The following is a 19028-nucleotide window of genomic DNA, read 5'->3' as shown; positions in this document are numbered from 1 at the left end:
GAGGTTGTAGATCGCATGGTACAATTGCCAGTAATCTTCGAAGACATTTTGAAGGAGATTAGCCGTCCAGGTAAAGAAGCAGGCACGTGTGTGGAGACCTCTTTACCACTAAGTCTGCCCATAACCCCCAAACCTCTAGCACCTTCGGAGAAGAAACAGTATAGCTCGCGAGGACCCCCATCTACGAGGTTAAGTAACTCAGAGGGGAACGCAATCAGAGAAGCATTCCTGCCACCAGCTGCCTAAAAGAGAGTGGAAGCGAGCAAGGAAGGGCAGGAAGAACACTCAGGTGGCTTCTAGAGGCAACACAAACACCATCCTTCAAAGTGCAGGAGGAGGATGTGGAGTCAACATGCCCTCCCCCAAAGGCATCACAGCCCTGGACATTAGATCATGGTAGGCTCCTCCTCCTCGCCTTGACACGGAAGGGGCGGAGTTGGGAGATACGGTTAGGCTGTCCCAGGACCGGCAAGCAACTATTTCATTGTGGTCCTCTGAATTTAATCATGTGGAGTCAAGGCCTCCCCTAGGTGGGCGAGTAGAGGGGTCACCTATTGTAGGGGAGATAGAGGCCACAGCATGAAACCGTCATTTGAGGTCAGACAGAGCAGTTATCGAAATAGCACAGTCCAGTTTGGTAGATAGCTTAAATTAGGGCAGGTTGGATCAAGTTTTACAGCTGTTATGGACCCCAGAGTACAAATCCAGAGGCCCGCAAGATGTGCTCAACTGCTCTACTATTCTAAAGTTAATCAATGCACTTCCTGATTTAGCACCAGTGACTTCTGATGACATTCCCACAATAAAATTTACCCAAGCTCAAGTTAGACAGCAAACGGATCCCACCTTCATGATATTTGCATCACCAGAACTGCCAACACAAGTTATGGAAAAGAGAAGTATCCTGAAAGATTGGGGAATTGAGGTATGCCTCCACCTAGGGGAAAGATGCCCGCACCTGCTGCTGCAGGCATGTTATCCAAAGAAGAAAGAAATAATCACCTGGTCCGTCCTACGAGGAGTAAATGGGAAGTCCCATGTTGGAGAATCTGGCCAAGACCAGCCAGGACAAGAAGCGGCAGCCCAACCAGATTTAATAATAGAAGTAAGGGAAGAAGAGGGCCAAAGAAGGATAACATCTAGATGTCCCTCGAGAAAAGACCACTCCCAAGACGAATGGTCTTGGCTTCCAACAGCGCTAGCCCCTAGATTACCCCCGAAAGCCTGAATGACTGTCCAAAAGTCTCCCCCGACGCAAGGATCATTAAGTATCTGTTCCTGAAATATTGGGGCCTTCAGTTGAAACTGGAAGATGCAGAGGTTATCAAATTCCTGGGCACCTTCGATCTAGTAATGCTGCAGGAGACATGGGCACTTTCGAACTTTCCTCTAATTGGTTATGAGGAATTCAATAAGCCTGCAGTGAAACACAATATGTTTGGAAGGGCAAAAGGAGGTTTGTCAATTTATATCAATTCCAATTAACCCCAAAAAGAAAATGCTGGAAGCCAACAAACTGCTAAAACATCTACTCCACATAAAAAATGAATACAATTCTGCCTACTGGCTGGTTTCAGGAGATTTTAATCTCAATCTATTCCACATTCCAACTGCGGATCATGTACAACTAGCGGTTCCACTGCCCATGCAAAACCTACCACACCGAAGAAAGAAGGATAAAATTGTTGATAAGCTAATTAAGAGCTGTGAGTTAGCAGGTTTCTTTGCATTAAACAGGTGATTGCCATCAGACTCACCCCAGTCTGGACAAGAGCCACTGAAAAGGTGGTTTCATATCTAGAATATACCTTGGAAAATGACCCCCCTATTTAACTTTGTGAGGATTTTCAGAATTCAAGATCACACAGAAAGTGATCATATCCCACAAATAATTACAATCCAGACCTAAGTGCCTATCCAGGAAGAAACAAACCTACCTTAAAGGGGAGTTTTGTTCTGAAAATCTAAAATGACTAAGATGGAGCTCACATTGGATCGCAGCTCAAGCAGAGGAAGCGGTTGAGAAATTGGAAGCCATGACCAATGATCCACTAAGGGTAGTTGCTATATGGGAGTCCTTTACTATAAGCCTTATTAAGCAGTCTCCAGGGACGGGCAGGTTTAGGGGGGCACACCTGGTCTACAGAAATAGCATACTCATGCCATGGGCAATACGATAGAGGAAATCGGGAGTGAATAGGCTTCTGAGACAGTTGCGGAATCATCTAACTGATGGATCAATTCTAAGAACCCTACGGAAAGAAGGGACCCTACTAAAGAGAGATATTTGGCTTTTTAAAATATCAAAGCAGGAAACATTACAGGCAAAATTACATTATGCATCGACATTGGCAAACTCTAGCCAGTTCTGGAGCTTGATTAACAACATTGAGAAAGGCCCCAGAGCTGCAAACGTCACAGGGGAGGCATGGGTGGGATTTTTGAAATCCCACTTTAAAGAAACATTCCCGGCAGATACGGACTCAGCCCAATGGGAGACGACTGTGGATAGGCCTGAGCTTCAAGAGCCCATTACCTTTAGTTCACTTGAAATAATAAAGATAATAGAAAAAACAAGCTGAAATTGCGCTCCTGACCCTAATGGCCTTCCACAGGCCCTATTTAAACAATTTACTCCAAGATGGGCAGCCATAATGTTCAATTACATCCTAGCAACAGGCTCCATCCCAGACAGTTGGAAGGGCTCAATAATCCGCCCCATTTACAAGGGAGGGAAGGCTTTCTTACCTTCCAACTATCGTCTAATCGCCCTTTTGGATGCAGACTTGAAATACTTTTCCATGGGATTCCTGCAGCACTTAGAAAGGTGGGCCATGGAGAAAGGAAGGCTCCTCATTAATTAAACAAGTTTCATGAAAAAACAGGGCACGTTAACAAACCTCAAGGTATTATGTCTGGTAATTAATAGAGCAAAGGCCACAGGCACACCCCTTTACATGTGCTTCGTGGACTTTAAGGCTGCTTTTGATTGTGTTCCCTGAGACAAACCATGGATACAATTACAGCAGTGGGGGTTGCCGGGAAATCTACTGAATGCTAATATTATGCTCTTTTCTGACACATGGGTAAAAATCAAAGTGGGAAAGGGCTCGTACTTATCCAGGCCCATAAAAACCACTGGTGGCCTGAAGCAGGGCTGTGTCCTGGCTCCGCTTTTTTTTAATCTGTATATAGCGGATTTATCTGCAGCACTGGATAAACAGCCAGCTCACCCACCAGTCCTGGGGGGGTCGTCAAATATCCAACCTACTTTATGCTGATGACCTGCTGCTGCTCAGTAATTCCAGAATAGTTCTACAAAAACTCCTGAACATTCTGAAAGGATATGTGTTGGCTAATGACTTAATTATGGGAAATCTAAAATAACCCCCCTCCACCGTAAACCTACATCACACAGTAAATGGTATTTGAATGGACAGCTTATTGAGGAAGTAGTAGCATACACATACCTAGGGATTAAGATCAACTCTAAAGGCACATTTGCAGGCCACAAAGAAGTAATTAGGCAGAAGGCACAAGCTTTAAATCGGGCCTTTGGAAACTTGGCAAAGTCCATTCCTGGGCGGCCACTAAAGCCGATGACCATGGTAATGAGAGCGAAATTACTTCCGACTCTTGCATATCGGACAGAAATAATGAGAGGGACGTGGCCATACTAAATAAGCTATTAGTGAAATCATATAAACAAGTTTTTCAACTACCCAGATCGGCTTTTCCGGCCCAAGTCAGATTGGAATTTTTGCTAATAAAGCAATCATTGGCAAGGCCAGCAGCATTTGTCAAGGGATGCTATAAACTACATCTAGCCCGTAAAGGGACTTTAGCAAACTTAGTTTGGCAGGAAATCAATCTTGAGAGGGGCAATAATATTTTTAAGGGCTATTGGGGGGAAAAAGGCATAGCCAGGCTGGAGCTGGCCAACCTGTGGGATAGATAGCTCACTGCCGGCGCCAGCTTTCAGAAAAGCAGTTAACAAATCAGCTAGGGTTCTAAGCCGGCTAGAAGAAATAAAAAACTCTATCGAAACGATCACATGGATGGCTAGTCCTAAACTCATATGCATTGAACAAGGAACCACATATCCTGTGTTTCCCCCCCCATGACTAGCCCAAAAAACTAAACAGAGCCTCTTACGGTTGAGGTTGGGAGATATACCAACTCTTGACTTCCTACCAAAATGGAAAAGAGAGGCCGGGTTGCAACCAAAGGTTTGCAGACTATGCCATCAGACCAGGGAGACCTTAATCCATGTGGTTTGCATATGTCCAGCTGTGGGAAATCAGAGAAGGGAAGTACTGAAAGGATAATTTCGTACTCTAGGAGTTCGATCCTACAGGTCGGCTTTTATAACCGCTTTCAACACAAGTAATGAAAAGTTAAATATCAGACTAATTCAGTTTCTGAGAATCTTTGCCGTCTGGGTGGTTCCACCCAGTTTATCCAGTTCGCTATAGGTAAAGTAAACGCCACAGCCTAGTCTATCGAAATTAGGTGTTTCCAACGTGAGGGTCTTGTCCATTTTTTGCACTTTCAATAACAGGTTGCATTGTGGAAAAATGTACTGAGGCCCTAGGTGTCCCTAATGTGAAAGTTCTGATTATCTTAAATGTGTCTTCAAATAATGTGTTTGTGCCTTAGAATTGTAATTGGGTTTTCTGTGTCCTAATTGTGAGGGCTTCTTTTATTTTTTGTTTATTTTTAATTGTCTGTACAAGTTTTAAGATCAATTGACACTGGGGGCTACTTGGCACAATAGCCCAGCACATTATATGGGAGAATCCCAAAACCCGCTATTGTATTTTTTTAGACATCTTTTATGGTTTTTATTAACTAATAAAATATTATTAACCTAACCTCTTTACTTTCAACCATGAGATTTCAGAACGAGTAGAAATGTCCGGAAACAAGTCCTGGGTGAAATGAGAAATTACCAGGGGACTCAGACCTGGAATTACTAATTCTCCCAGTAACTCCTCATATGTTAATGGACCCTTAGGGTCCAATGTGTAACATGGCAGATTTTCCCCACCCTGGAGATACTAGTATACCCGGTATCTGTGATTTCAAAAGTGTCAATGTTGTCATGTTAAGGAATTACTCACCTGCGAAAATTATTTACTGGTGGCCTAAAGAAAAGAAAGTGTATTGTTTTTGTGAACATTCCTCTTGTTGCGAACTCATTTGGATTGCCCACCCAGTGTAGACCTGTATATGGAAATCTGGGTAATGCATGGTTTTCTGTTAGGAGTCCACAGATATTAATGAATCCATAAACATAGGAAATGTACTCAAATCATAGGAGGAAGTGTATGATGACCACATTTTCAACTTGCAAAATAGGTATGTCAATATCCCCAAATAAAACATTGCTAACTGTATAGTTTGATAGTGAACAAGACTTGTGTCCTACTGCTTCTCCTTCTTTGTAAGATTAAGGACTTGCCTCATCTTACCTTGTTCCTTATAAATACTCCTTCTGTTTTCTAGGAGAATGTATAGAAGGCCTACGAGAGAATGACTACCTTTTGATTCACTCCTGCCGGCAGTGGACCACCATCACCGCTCATAGTCTGGAAGAGGGACATTATGTAATTGGACCAAAGATAGAAATCCCTGTTCATTATGGTGGTAAGTGATCGTGTATCTAACACTGCTCTCCTCGGGTTGTATTAATGTGCCCATATTCCTTATTGAGATGACTTCTCTGTTGTGTGTGAAGGCGAAAACTCCATGCTTAAAGCAGCATGTTATTAATTGTCCCCCTATGTAAAACACTTTCCAGGTGCTGTAATCTTCGTGTGTTATCCAAACCCCTGTGCACTGAGAGATCATGAAAATGTTCTAGTAAAAATATGCATCCTCCAAGGCCCTGACCTGAGTTGGCTACTGAATTCCAATATGTGCAGTAACTGGGAATTGAGTATTGCGATAAATATAGCATCCCCCTGATAAATTTAAGCAGGTCAAACCTGCGGATATCTTGCAGGAAAACCTGCCCGTTATATACCAGGGCATGCAACGCTTTGTGCAGTAATTTTTTAAAAAATGCATGTTGTTCATGATTTTAGGGAGGATAAACGTATAAGTTTATGGTAATTATTGCACCTAATAAAGCCCGACCCAGTGGTGTCAAATTTTCACATATATCACGTATTTAATTTCAGATATATCACACCAGTTTTCAGCCGACCTGTAAAGTGGGTCTTAGAATGCCCATTGGACTCTGAGGATGCCCATTGGACTCTGTTACGTGCAAACAGCTATACAGTTAACCGGTCTTGCTGGCTTACTATGCAAAGCAACAGTTTTAGTATTATTTAAAAAATATTTTGTTTTGTTCTCTCATGTAACGGCAATTGATCTGATCCGATTTTCAATGGGCATTTAAAAAAATATATATATCTTCAGTAGTGCTTAATGGAAACAAAAGTAGGTTTTTGGTGTTGCAATTTTTTTTTTTCGGATTGAAACTTGATAGGGAAAGTAAAATCAGTAATCGCTTTCCTATTTTACTTTTATCATTGAAACATAAAAGATAGGCATTCTGGCATGGTTAAGCATATTAAAAATAATAATTGCTTGATTTCATAATGCACTCTAAAACTTAAAGCAGATCAGAACCAAATAGCGTGATTTATTTGTGATGAATAAACAGCATCAATTAAAATACTAGACTGAACTTAAAACACTCTGTATGAATCATGTTACTAATTTCTAAGTGAACATTCACAAAGGAATTTAAAAAAGGTAGTGGTGTAAAAACACAGCAGTTAAACCAGCGGAGTAAATGTAGAATATAACAACGCAACACTGTAGCAATTCTAAGTGCATCAATGTAAATGTAATACAGGAGTACTTGTATTAAGTTTATTCGGTGCAGCATTAACCACCGTGTAGCACAATGTGAGTGGCCTAGGGTGTCATTTGGTTGAAGTTTTGTTTTAAAAAATATTAGTGTATAGCAGTGCTTAATTTGAGCCGGTGGTTTCTGGTACTGGGCACCAGCACTTATTTTTCTGCCCCAAGTATTTACTGCGAGAAAAAGACACATATGGGAAACACGGAGGATGAGGAAAATGAAAAGGCGCCACAAAGGGAGAAAACTGAAAGCTGCAAGAGTGAGCTGAAGGGTAAGTGAGTGACTGTAAATGGGGAAGAGGCCAGAGATGGCTTCAGGGTTAACCCTCAGTATTCCGTGTTTGCACAGTTAATTGCAGCAGCTGCGTGTTTCAGAGGAGGGCTTTGGGCACCGGCACGTTTTTATCTACAAATTAAGCACTAGTGTATAGTAATTAAGCTGAGTTACATGTATACGTTTTCAGATTGAAATAGACAATATTTCTACGTGGGGTTGATGCCTAGAAAGGCACAGAGCAAGCATAAGTAGATTTTCCACTTCAGTGTTGTTTGGCCTATTACAGTCAATGTATGTCAGCCTAATATGCGAACAGCAGCCCACATGACCTGTCCTGATTAACTGTCTCTTGTAATATTATAAGTGCAGTCTTCATGCCTCGTGGATTTGATTTTGAAGGACTCGAGTTGATGTGTACGCTTTCACTTGTAAGTAATGTGTCCTCTTAAATGCCAGGCAAGAGCTACAGACAGAGCCCATAGTCAACACTAATGAAATTCAAAATGAAATCCTCACGAGTAATTGTGACTGAGGTATCGCTAACGAGGTGCATGTATGTGTGCCACTAGTGCTGTCTTATCGGGACAGTTGTCAGAAAATAGAAATCGTTCAAAGTAGAGTCACCCGGTCCTTGTCGCAGGTCCTGACAGGGCCTGCCCTTGGACAAACCAGTCACCGAAAAAAAAAATGTTTGTAATGTCCTATATATGTGGTCGTACCTCCTTGTGTTTGACCCTACTTGAAGTGGTAATGTAGTTATGGGATGGAAATTTAATAAAGTGTATTTCAACTACATTTATTGAAGAGGAATATATCTTTCCTATTCTTCAGTTTGCTCTTCCTTGTCTCCAAGAATGTGGTGAATGGTGTCAAGGTGGAAGCTACGTGAAAAACACTTAAAGATTTAAGATTATCTCTTGTAGGTCAAAAAACTAAGATGTTTGTTCCCGTCAAATTAAGTGTTGATCCATTGACCTCTCTGCTGTGCTTCTTGTCTGTAATACGGTAAAACGCGTGTGTTGTTTCGTTCTGTGCTTCCTAAGACTTGTATTTCTTTACTTCTCTCCCTCTCTACACTTATGAATAGGTTAAAACATTTGAATTGACCTCTGCAGATGTCACTAAAATAAGCCATTCTTCTTGGTGGAGAGGCATGGACTTTCCTATTCCCATTTCGAATAGTAATCTAGTAGATTGGGTGCATTTTGAGAAGTGCAGAGTTTTTGTAGGTTTCAGCATGGGGGCATTTTTGCATGAATCACTATCTCCATGACTGATCAAATTATGAAACTGTCTCACTGATATAACTGACAAAGGCAGCCTATTTTCGGATGCCTATTGAAGTGGTTGCAGAAGGCATTGAGGAAAATCACACACAGTTTTCAATTACATTACAAGTGCTTTCTACCTGCAATAAGCTCATGCAAGAACAAGCCTTTTCTCATTATTCATGGTCATGGCATCAAGCTGCTTCACGTAAAACTCATATTTCCCAGCTATCTATCCTTGAAAGCAAGGACAGTTTGTTGATACACATTTATCAGTTTACCAATTACAAACAGAAACTGATGTTGCCTTCAAGCCAGCATGCCTTCTGTTCCTGCCCCTGTTTACCTGTAGCAAAACATGGTTTGAAAATTGAATTTTGTTTTTGTTTTTGCCAGTGAGACATTCAGAAAGACTAGACAGCACTGATGATGTGAGGGCAGGGGAATATTACCCATAATCACTGAAAGGCTCGGAGATGACTCAAACATTGTCCCTCTCTATACTCTCTATATATATGCACACAGTTATCCTCAGTGAAGAGAAGGCAGCCCACACCTTATGCCACTTTCCTTGCCTGTGCTCTGAATATTCCCCTGCAGCTTCGAGGCAGGGGGACAGGCTAGTGGTGTCATTGCTGGTGCTGTAAGACCTAAGAGTACCTTTTGGAGAGAAGGAATCACAGGCTCTGCTCCTCCTGTTGCTTTTCCACTGCAACTAGAACAGCCCAGAGCTACCCCAGCATGTTACCACCTGCTTTTTTTTGTCCCTGAGGTCCCTGAGGTGTACCGAGCTTGGTCAGGTTGATGGAGGAGGGGGGCAATCAGCAGTAGTTTAATATATAGCTGCCCCCGTAGGCTCACACTAGCCCTGCATCATCTTCACTTATTTAACATGACTGGTGTAAAAACGTATGGTCTGATTCAGAAAGATAACTTACGCTTTTGAGTGAGTTTACACTTTGATGTTAGTTTACTACTTTTTGTATTCACAAACTCTAAGTTCAAACTTACTACAAAAGTGTAAGTTACATGTCTCCACCCCCAGAGTAAAGCATTTACTCTTTTGAAGGTGATTAACATCCCTCCCTAAACCCCTCTTACTCTTCAATAATCCCATCCACCTTAGGAGTAAGTGTGCCCCCTTTTTAGCTCAGTCCCCTCTGTCCCTCCCATATTCACTCCAAAAACCTTACACGTGCAGAGACTCGACAGTCGGAGTGGAGCTCTCTGCATGCGTAAGTATAGGTAACAGTTTGTATTACTACAGAACGTACTTCAAAGTGCAGTTTGTGAATCAGGTCCCTTGTATAAGTCTTTCAGCTACCCCAGATATTCTGTGGATGTAACTTTTAGTTTTCTTTGCTCCTGATCTGAAATTATCCTTTAAAATCCATGTTGTAACAAGATAAGTGATAATTTCAAGATTTTCAATTAATGTTGTAACCTCATCCCCGATTTTCATTGATCATGTCCGGTTTAGTTGGCCTGACAGCTTTCGGGAATTACTGCAAATATTGTGTTCAACAAAGTTTGCCCTGCACGTTTAACAAAACACAAACTGTCTGGTGCCCTGTAGCATTAAAGTGTAGTGGTTCAAGAATGTGTATAAAATGGTGAATCTGTTTAATACATAAGGAAAGTGTACTTAGTAACCTGTTTAATTGCGGGTCATACATCGAGAGAAGTGAAGGAATGCTTTAAACCCTTAAGTTTGTTCTACTTTGTCCTGTCAAATTATATAAAGGTAGATCCAAAAATGAGGTGTATCCAACCTGATTCGGAGACATTCGTAAACCGTGTGCTCCGTTACAGAAAATGCTTCCATTTTCTTACGATAATGGCATTACTCCTAGTCCTACTCCCTCGCCTTCCTTTTAACCAATGAGGCCTCCCGCCTCCCCTCTAGACCCTCCCTTCCCCTTTCAAAAACCCCCCCCCACCCTTATCCCCTCCTGTACAAAAACCAAGCCCAAGCTGCAACTCGGACAGTCCGTACCGGGAGGGTGGGAGGGAACGGAAAAGGAAGGCGAGGGAGTAGGACTAGGAGTAATGCCATTATCGTAAGAAAATGGAAGCATTACCTCCCGTCCCTCCCTCGCCTTCCTTTTAACCAATGAGACATAGCAAGAAAACACACAGGAGACGGACATCGAGTTGCAAGACCTTTATTTAATATCCTGCACCAAGAACATCCCAAACATTATCTCATAGAGGATAAGACCCGGTGACCTAACACCGACTCCAAACTACCCAAGTCCGACAGCCTATAATGACGCACAAACGTCGAAGGAGAAGCCCAAGTGGCGGCCCTGCAAATTTCCACCACGGAAGTCCCCTGAAGCTCCGCCACCGTAGCCGCCATGCCTCTGGTAGATCTCCCCTGAATCCCTTGAGGAGGAACCACCTCTTTCAAGGAATAGGCCAACAGAATTAAAGATCGAACCCACCGACTCAAGGAAGCCGTGGAAGGTTTCTCACCTTTGCGAGCCGGACCAAAATTAACAAACAGTGAATCCCCTTTACGAAAAGGAGCCACCACCCGCAGATACTCTAACAAAACCCTGCGCACATCCAACGAATGCAAACGGACCTCCTCCCTTGAGGAGGGATTCGGACAAAATGAAGGAAGGATGACCTCCTGCCGGGAATGGAACGAAGAATTGACTTTAGGAATAAAGGAAGGTACCGGAACCAGAACCACCCGATCGTGAAAAATCTTACAAAAAGGAAAGGAACAAGCCAATGCCCCCAATTCCCCCAACCGACGAGCCGAAGTAATGGCTACCAAAAAGAATGTCTTCAAAGATAGATGGCGCAAATCACAGTCCCCCAAAGGTTCAAAAGGGGGCTCCGTCAACACATCCAAAACCAAGGACAGATCCCATGAAGGAAAAGAACGTACCGGGCGAGGAAATAAATTAACAAGCCCTTGAAAAAATCTCGGCATCAAGCGCCCTTCATCCTGAAGATTACGCCATGGTCCTCTGAATGCCTGAATAGCCGCCCACTGCACCCGAAGAGATGTCACTGACAACCCTAAATGAGCACCGTCCTGCAGGAACTGCATCACCTCAAAGATAGAAGCGCAGGTAGGATCTAACTCACGACTTAAGCACCATGACGAAAACACCTTCCACTGTCTACCATAAGAAAGCAAAGTGGAACGTCTCCTCGAAGCCAGCAATGTAGAACTCAAAGCTACCGGCACCCCCAGACCTGTCAATCCCCGTCGTTCAACTTCCAGGCCGTCAAGTGTAACCTTCTCAATGACCCCAATGGGAGGCAGGGAAACTCCAGGGGAGACGGACAAAGAGGCAGAGGCCACATCCTCCCGTCCGCCATCAGCCTCAACAAGGGGAACCAATTCGCCCTCGGCCAAAGTGGCGCAATTAGGACAACCCTGGACCCCAGATCCCTCACACGTAACAGAAACGCCCTGAGTAGTTGAAAAGGAGGGAACGCATACAAAAGGCCCTGCGGCCAAGGACATGACATCCCGTCCACCTCCCATGCTTGGGGACATCGAAACCGGGAGCAGAAGCGATCCACTTTCGCATTCCCTACTGACGCAAACACATCCAGCACTGGAAGACCCCAAAGCCGAACCAGATGCTGAAACAGAGACTTCCGGAGAGAGAAAAGTTGAGAGGAAGGAATCACTCTGCTCAGCCGATCCGCCCGAACATTCACCACCCCCCGAATGTACGTAGCCCTGAGAGAAGGAACCCACTCCTGAGCCCACACAAAAATCTCCCTGACTAGATTGAACAGAGCCCTTGACCTGGTCCCTCCTTGCCGATTGACATAAGCCTTGGCCACTAAGTCGTCTGTGCGAACCAGAACCGCCGCACCCCTCAGGGAATCCTGAAAATGGACCAGAGCCAGGAATACTGCCCTCAATTCGCGCCAATTCGACGACCGACTCGCCTCCCGAGGGGACCAAAACCCCTGAATCTGAGCCGACCCCATCCATGCCCCCCAACCGAAGAGGCTGGCATCCGTCGTCACCACCACGGGTCTCAGAGGCGATAAAGAAACCCCTATCCTCAGGTGGTCTGCATCCAACCACCATTGCAACTCTCTGTGAATCAATCCGGACCCTGGAACCCTGTCCTTCAGAGAACCGGACCCTGGTGTCCACCTTCTCAAGAACCATGTCATCAAGCACAGGAGATGGAAACGTGCCCAAGGAACCAGAAATATCACCGACGCCAAATGACCCTGCAGACGCAACCATAGAAGAGCTCGGGGAGCAGACCGCAACAATACCTTCTTTACCAAAGCCTGTAGGACACCCAGCCGTTTTTCTGACACAGTCACCAACCCAAGAAGAGTCTGAAACCGAGCTCCCAGAAAAACCAGATCCTGGGACGGCACTAAGTCTGATTTCTCCCAATTGATTAAAAACCCGTGGTTTTGCAGGACCCCCAGAACATGGACCACCTGCTTCTGCAAAAGGTCTCGTGATTGGGCATGAATCAAAATGTCGTCTAGATAAGGATGCAGAAATACCCCTTCTGAATGAAGCAAAGCCACTAGAGGAGCCAGCACCTTTGTGAAAATTCGAGGAGAAGATTTTAGACCGAAAGGCAGAACGCAAAACTGATAATGGTCCTGACCCACAGCAAACCTCAGGAACTTTTGAGAGGATCTTGCCACCGGTACGTGTAGGTAAGCATCCTGCAGATCCAGTGACACCAGAAAGTCCCCGTGTCTGACAAATGGAAAAATAGTCTGAATGGACAGCATGCGGAAATGCACTGTCCTGATCCAGGTATTCACCTCCTTTAGATTGAGCACCGGCCGAAATCCCCCTGAAACTTTCTGCACAAGAAACAAGACCGAATAAGTGCCCTGACCCCGCTCGTCTAGCGGAACGTGGGAAATGGCCCCCTTGACCAGTAAGTCCCGCACTCCGTCCAATAATGCTCTTCTCCGTGACCCCTCTGAAGGCAGAGGTGTGGGACGTACCCCTGAATCTGGAGGAACCACCACAAAATCTATGACATAACCATTGGCCACAATGTCTAGTACCCAATGATCGTTTACACTGTCCTTCCAAGCCGAAAGAAAGTGACTCAGTCTTCCCCCAACCGGCCCTCTGCCAGGCCCACAGTGATTGTCAGGACCCCTTCTTGAAACCACCCCGGGTCGCAGGAGCAGACTTCTTAGGTGAAAAACGCGGCTGAAAACGCCGTTTCCTAAATGAAAAGGATTTAGCATCCCTAGTAGGAGAAGATCTGGAATGTTTCTTCCACCCTTTACCCGAAGAAGAACCCCCTTTATAAGGTAAGGCATGCTTCCGTTCCTTAAAAGCCTTGGAAAGCATGGATGGCAATTGTTCTCCAAACAAGGTACGACCTTCAAACGGCAGTCTCAACAAGGCCGCCTTTTCCCCCGGATCAGCCTTCCAGGAACGCAACCAGAGGGACCTACGAGCCCCAATCAAAGACCCAGATGCCAGAGCCGAAGTACGGACCACATCCGAAGACACATCAGCCAACAATCTGGCCTGCTGCTCCATACCAGCCAGGAGCTCCGAACATTCCGCCCCTTCCTGTACAGCCACTGCCAGTTTATCAAAGTCTTGAACCAATGACTGTGACGCATAAGCAGAATAAATCCCTGCCCTCAGCGCCAGATTTTCCGCAGCAAAAGCCCTCTTAAGACCCGAATCCACTTTACGGTCAGTGGCATCCGTAGGCACACAATCCTCCGGATTGACTGCCGTTTTGCCAATCAGAGTAGCCAAAATAGAGTCCAGGCGTACTGAAGGAGGCAAAATCTCCTCACCCTCAAGTAAGTAAAGTTTCTGAAGGAATCGTGGAACCTGAGCCTTATCCACATCCTTCCACTTACGAAACACCATCTCCCTCACAGGTCCCTGAAAAGGCATGGCAAACTTTGAAGGTGTCTTATATTGAGGAAATAAATGAGAATCCGAGTCTGCAGGTTGAAACACTGGGAAACCCAAATTGTCCCGAACATGTGCCATCACTTCCCACATATCTTCTCTGGAAACATATTTCCCCCCAGATGACGTCGATGGGGCCTCATCCTCACTCTCCGATGAGGATTTCCTAGCTGCTACCGATGAATGCGCACATTTAGACTGACCAGTCCTGGCCACGCCTGCTTGTAGTGCCCTGGTCACCGCCACCTCAATCATATCCTGAACCTCCTCTCTGGACATGAAGGGAGTACCCCTGCTAGGCACCTGTGAGTTCTCAGGAGTAGTAATGCTAGCCTCACCCCCCCCCTCCTCCTCCGAGGAAGAAGAGACAATCCTACGTCTCTTTGCTGGAACTTTAGGCATGGTAAACAAATAATCACTGACTTGAACCCCAAAAAACTACCCTCTATATAGGCACCTGGTCCTCCCCCCAATCAGGGCTCCACCAATCCCTAAAGAGGTCTCCTATTTCATCAAAATACATAAAAATCACGGGCCGAACGCCCGTCCTACCTGAGAGCATCTCAGAGTTGAAGTCCCTCGGTTCCCCGCGGCTCCGCGGCGCTGAAACCCGGAAATCAACGTCCCAGCCACAGAGGGCCGGCTGACCCCGTCAGCCGGCCTCCAGGACACGCCTCTCGAGCAACCATGCTGCTCGTTCAAGACGCGACCCAGCCGTAGCACTCCTCGCGGAGCTCCGCGTCCCGAGGAGTGCCTCCATCGACGACCTCCAGGCCCCGCCGTGCAGGTAAGAAAGGGAAAGAAAACCGTCTAGCGTGGGCTAGACAAAAGAACAGGAGGGGATAAGGGTGGGGGGGGGTTTTGAAAGGGGAAGGGAGGGTCTAGAGGGGAGGCGGGAGGCCTCATTGGTTAAAAGGAAGGCGAGGGAGGGACGGGAGGTAATGGAATTTACCAAAGTAATTTCCAGATCTTGATCCTTGAAATAGGTATTCGGGTGAGTGGAAATTGAATTTACTTGTGAGTAGCAGTATCCACGAACTTGGTGGAATATTGGATAATGTGTTACAGAAGGAAGTGGCCATGCAAACTAAGGTAAATACCCACAAAGTAACTATGTAGGCCTTTTTTTTAAACATTTCATAAATGATTTTTCGAACCTAGAAGCACATAGAAAACTACTCCTGCAAAAATAATGGAAGTGTGTTTCAAGGATGGAAAATAATAGTAAACATACCCTAGTTGAAAGATAGTGTTAGGATGGGGAATTCCTCGCAACAGAAAGTATTTTCCTTTTGATAATAAAGAAGTTCCACAAAAATATGTGGAAATCACTGTAAATCCATTTTTGAAGCCAGTTAGGTATAGCTGAGGCAAACTTTATGCTTCAGAATCTATAACTTCCATAGCTTACTGCTGAAAATGGCCCTTTGTGCAGGGCTATCCCTAGACTTTTGACTTCCTGTTTTTAACAGTGTGCTGCATTTCATTTTTGCTGGCTTTAGGACTCTGGGCACTCTACCACTGCTGACTAGTGCTAAAGTGCAAGTGCTCTCTGTCTAAATTGTATTGGCGATTGGTTTGTCCATAATTGGCATATTTGAATTACAGGTAAGTCCCTAGTATAGTGCACCAGGTGTGCCCAGGGCCTGTAAATCAAATGCTGCTAGTGGGCCTGCAGCACTGTTTGTGGCCTCATCAGTAGCCCTGCAAACATGTTTCAGGCTTGCCATTGAGGTGCCTGTGTGTGCAGTTTCAAACTGCCATATCGACCTGGCAAGTGTACCCACTTCACAGGCCCAAATCATCCCTTTTACTACAACCCTACGGTGGGCCCAAGGCAGCCTCATGGGCAGGATACAGTGTATTTGAAAGATAGGACATGTACTGGTGTGTTTTACATGTCCTCATAGTGAAATACTGCTAAATTCGTTTTTCACTATTGCAAGGCTATCTTTCCCTTAGAATAATATGGGCATTGCACTGAAATATCTTGTAAATGTAATTTCCCATTGCGATCAGATAGAGATATGGAGTTTTCGGTCTCTGCACTCACAATTTAAAAATACATCTTTTGGTGACGTTGGGTTTCAAATTGTAAGTTTGAAAATGCCACTTTAAGAAAGTGGGCATTTTCTTGCTTAACCATTCTGTGTCTCTGCCTGTCTGTGGAATACACATCTGGGTCAGAATGACAGTTGGGCTATTTGTGAATTCACTCTAGACAGTCACGCTGAGGTGTGCCCTGCTTATCCTGATGGGTCTTCCTGAGCTAGAGTGGTGCACCTGAATAGGGCTGTGCCTGTCCTTACACAAATCAGTCTCCAATCCCCTGGAGTGTGTCTGGGGCCAGGGAAGGAAAGGCAGGGTCTTGTGCACTACAAAGACATTTTGCCTACTTCAAAGAAGTGGGTATAAGTACTGGACCCCACTAAGTTAGAATCCTTATTAACTGAGGACATTCTACTAGGAAGAAGAGGGACTGCCATGCCACTCTACCTATTGCTTTACTATGCTGGCCTGTTGCTTGCCACTTCTGACCTGAGAGTGAAAGGACTGGACTTTGCATTTTACATCCTGCTTCCAAAGGTTCTCCAAGGGCTTGGACTGAGCATGCCTCCTGTTAAGATGTCTCAAGGACATCAAAGACTTCATCTGCCAGCACTTGGGCTCTCTTGCTGAGAGTCCTGACTTGCTAAGTGGTACCAAATCCAGTTCCTGGGCCCTTGCTTGTGAGTACTGGTGTAACTAAGAAGAAACAAGCACATATTCTCCCTAGCGACTTAGGAGGTGGTGCCGCTGTCTTACTCCGTGTTGCTGCCTGCACTAAAGCCGTGGTCACTGCTGAGTGCAACTACTGCGTCTGATGCCACAGGCCAGACGTCACCACAGTGCCTCCAAAGCCCTGCCACAGCATGAGTCCTGAGTGCTGTGTCACCGACGCCCGTGACACCCAACTCCACTCAAAGTGAACGCCTCGCATCTTGCCCTGCTGGATTCATCCACCCCGCCAGATCGTAAGGAACAGATGCCTCACCACCAACGCCACATCAACTCCCCTGCAACCATAAGGAACTGACACTTCAACTCTCCTGCCTAACAATAAGGACCCAATGCCTCACCTCCCTGGTAGCAGTAAGGAACCAATGCCTCACAGGCTCCAGCGACGCCTCACCTCCGTCACTCCGTGCAACTTCTTTGTTTCCTCGTTTTCCACTGTACTGTGTCTGGGGTCTGTGCGACTCCGTGACCCGCCCGCACTACTTCACAAGTGACGTTGGACTGTTGGGAGCGATTCCTTCAAGATGTCATGATGGCCCCAGTTGGAGCCATTGTGTTTCTCAGCTCTATACTATGATTTAATCTATAAAAATGTGTATCTTTGCTTTTGTATTTTGTATTTTTGTTGTTTTGGTCTTGTTTTACCCAGTTAAATATTGGCTATTGGTCTAAACTGTTATGGAGTAATGAGGGAGAGGGAGAGGGAGGGAGAGAGAGAGAGGGAGAGAGGGGGAGGGAGAGGGAGAGAGAGGGAGAGGGAGGGAGGGGGAGAGGGAGAATACACAAATACTTAACACTTTGCCTCTCAGGTAAGCCTGACTGCTCATGCTAAGCTACCAAGGGGGGTGAGAAGGGGTTATCTTAGCTGTATGCCTCCCTTACCTTGACTAGAGTGAGGGTCCCCACTTGGACAGGGTGCAAACCACTACCAACTAGAGACCCCATGTCTAACACTTACTGTAATCATACTGAATTTTATGCATTTACAAAAAAAGGAGCAAATATAGAAGCGACCAGGAATAAGTCTACTTGCTCAGATGTATTAATTATTAATTAGACCTCATTAGCGAACAGAGTGAATAGGGAAATCAGATATTGCATATTTTTCGGTCTTGGACTTTGGTGATCGGACAGCACCATCTCCTCCAGTTTTATTTGAACTATGCGGACTATGGCGTTGATCTAATTTTCTGGGTGATGTCATGGGCAGTTTAAGTTCATGAGATTGCGAATATATAACATATTACCCTGTGGCGGTCAACAATAAGTAGTGATAGTTGGGACCCCGATTCCAAAGAAAATGCATGCTTTTGGATTGCTAATAACTTTGGTGACACCTAACAAATCTTCACAACACTCAAAAAAAAAAAGTCTCAACCAGTTCTGTTCCTTTCTAGAAAGTTTCAGGATGATCTGTCAAGTTGGGGCTGAGAAAAAGGTAGACCGCCTGAAAAAGTATTTTCCCCATGCAATTTTCCAGAGGAAAATTATACCGAGCTACAGCCAAAACAGCTAAATGGAATTACAAAAAATTTGGCAGAAAGCTAGATCTTAGTCCAGGAAGTGTGCTTTTTTGTGATCTGTTGTAAATCTGTTCAGTAGTTTTGGGGAAATTAAACTTCAAAATGTTGTATATTTCATGTCCTGTAGAATCTATGGATCTGACAGGTGTAAAGATAAAATCAGATAGACTGCCACCACATCAACAAAGATGCGGCAGCAGCCATTTTGGAACTTGGGGACTCCCGCCACGCAAAAGCAATCTATTGGAGCTGGCTCCCGCTGTTTGAGATGTTTGCGGAAGGGATGCCGAGAAGCAATGGGGGTCATAGGCCTCCCCTGCCTCACCCAACATTTACATATACTGGGGGCACCAGATATGAAAAGAAAATCTACAAAAAAACACACAAGC

The 19028-nt window shown here is 45.0% G+C and overlaps 1 protein-coding gene across 2 annotated transcripts in view; it reads left to right on the top strand.

Annotated features, from left to right (window-relative positions):
- The window catches only part of GAREM1 (GRB2 associated regulator of MAPK1 subtype 1), a 505367-nt gene that overhangs the window by 151712 nt on the left and 334627 nt on the right, over positions 1–19028 (top strand). For both annotated transcript variants that reach the window (XM_069220091.1, XM_069220090.1), the window contains one exon: positions 5509–5649. In XM_069220091.1, the coding sequence (XP_069076192.1) occupies positions 5509–5649 (141 nt within the window). The remainder of the gene's footprint in view (positions 1–5508; positions 5650–19028) is intronic.

This window comes from Pleurodeles waltl, chromosome 2_2 (assembly GCF_031143425.1).
Source record: "Pleurodeles waltl isolate 20211129_DDA chromosome 2_2, aPleWal1.hap1.20221129, whole genome shotgun sequence".
Lineage (NCBI taxonomy): Eukaryota > Metazoa > Chordata > Amphibia > Caudata > Salamandridae > Pleurodeles > Pleurodeles waltl.
Note: the sequence above shows the minus strand (reverse complement) of the source record. Positions and strands in the feature narration are given on the sequence as shown.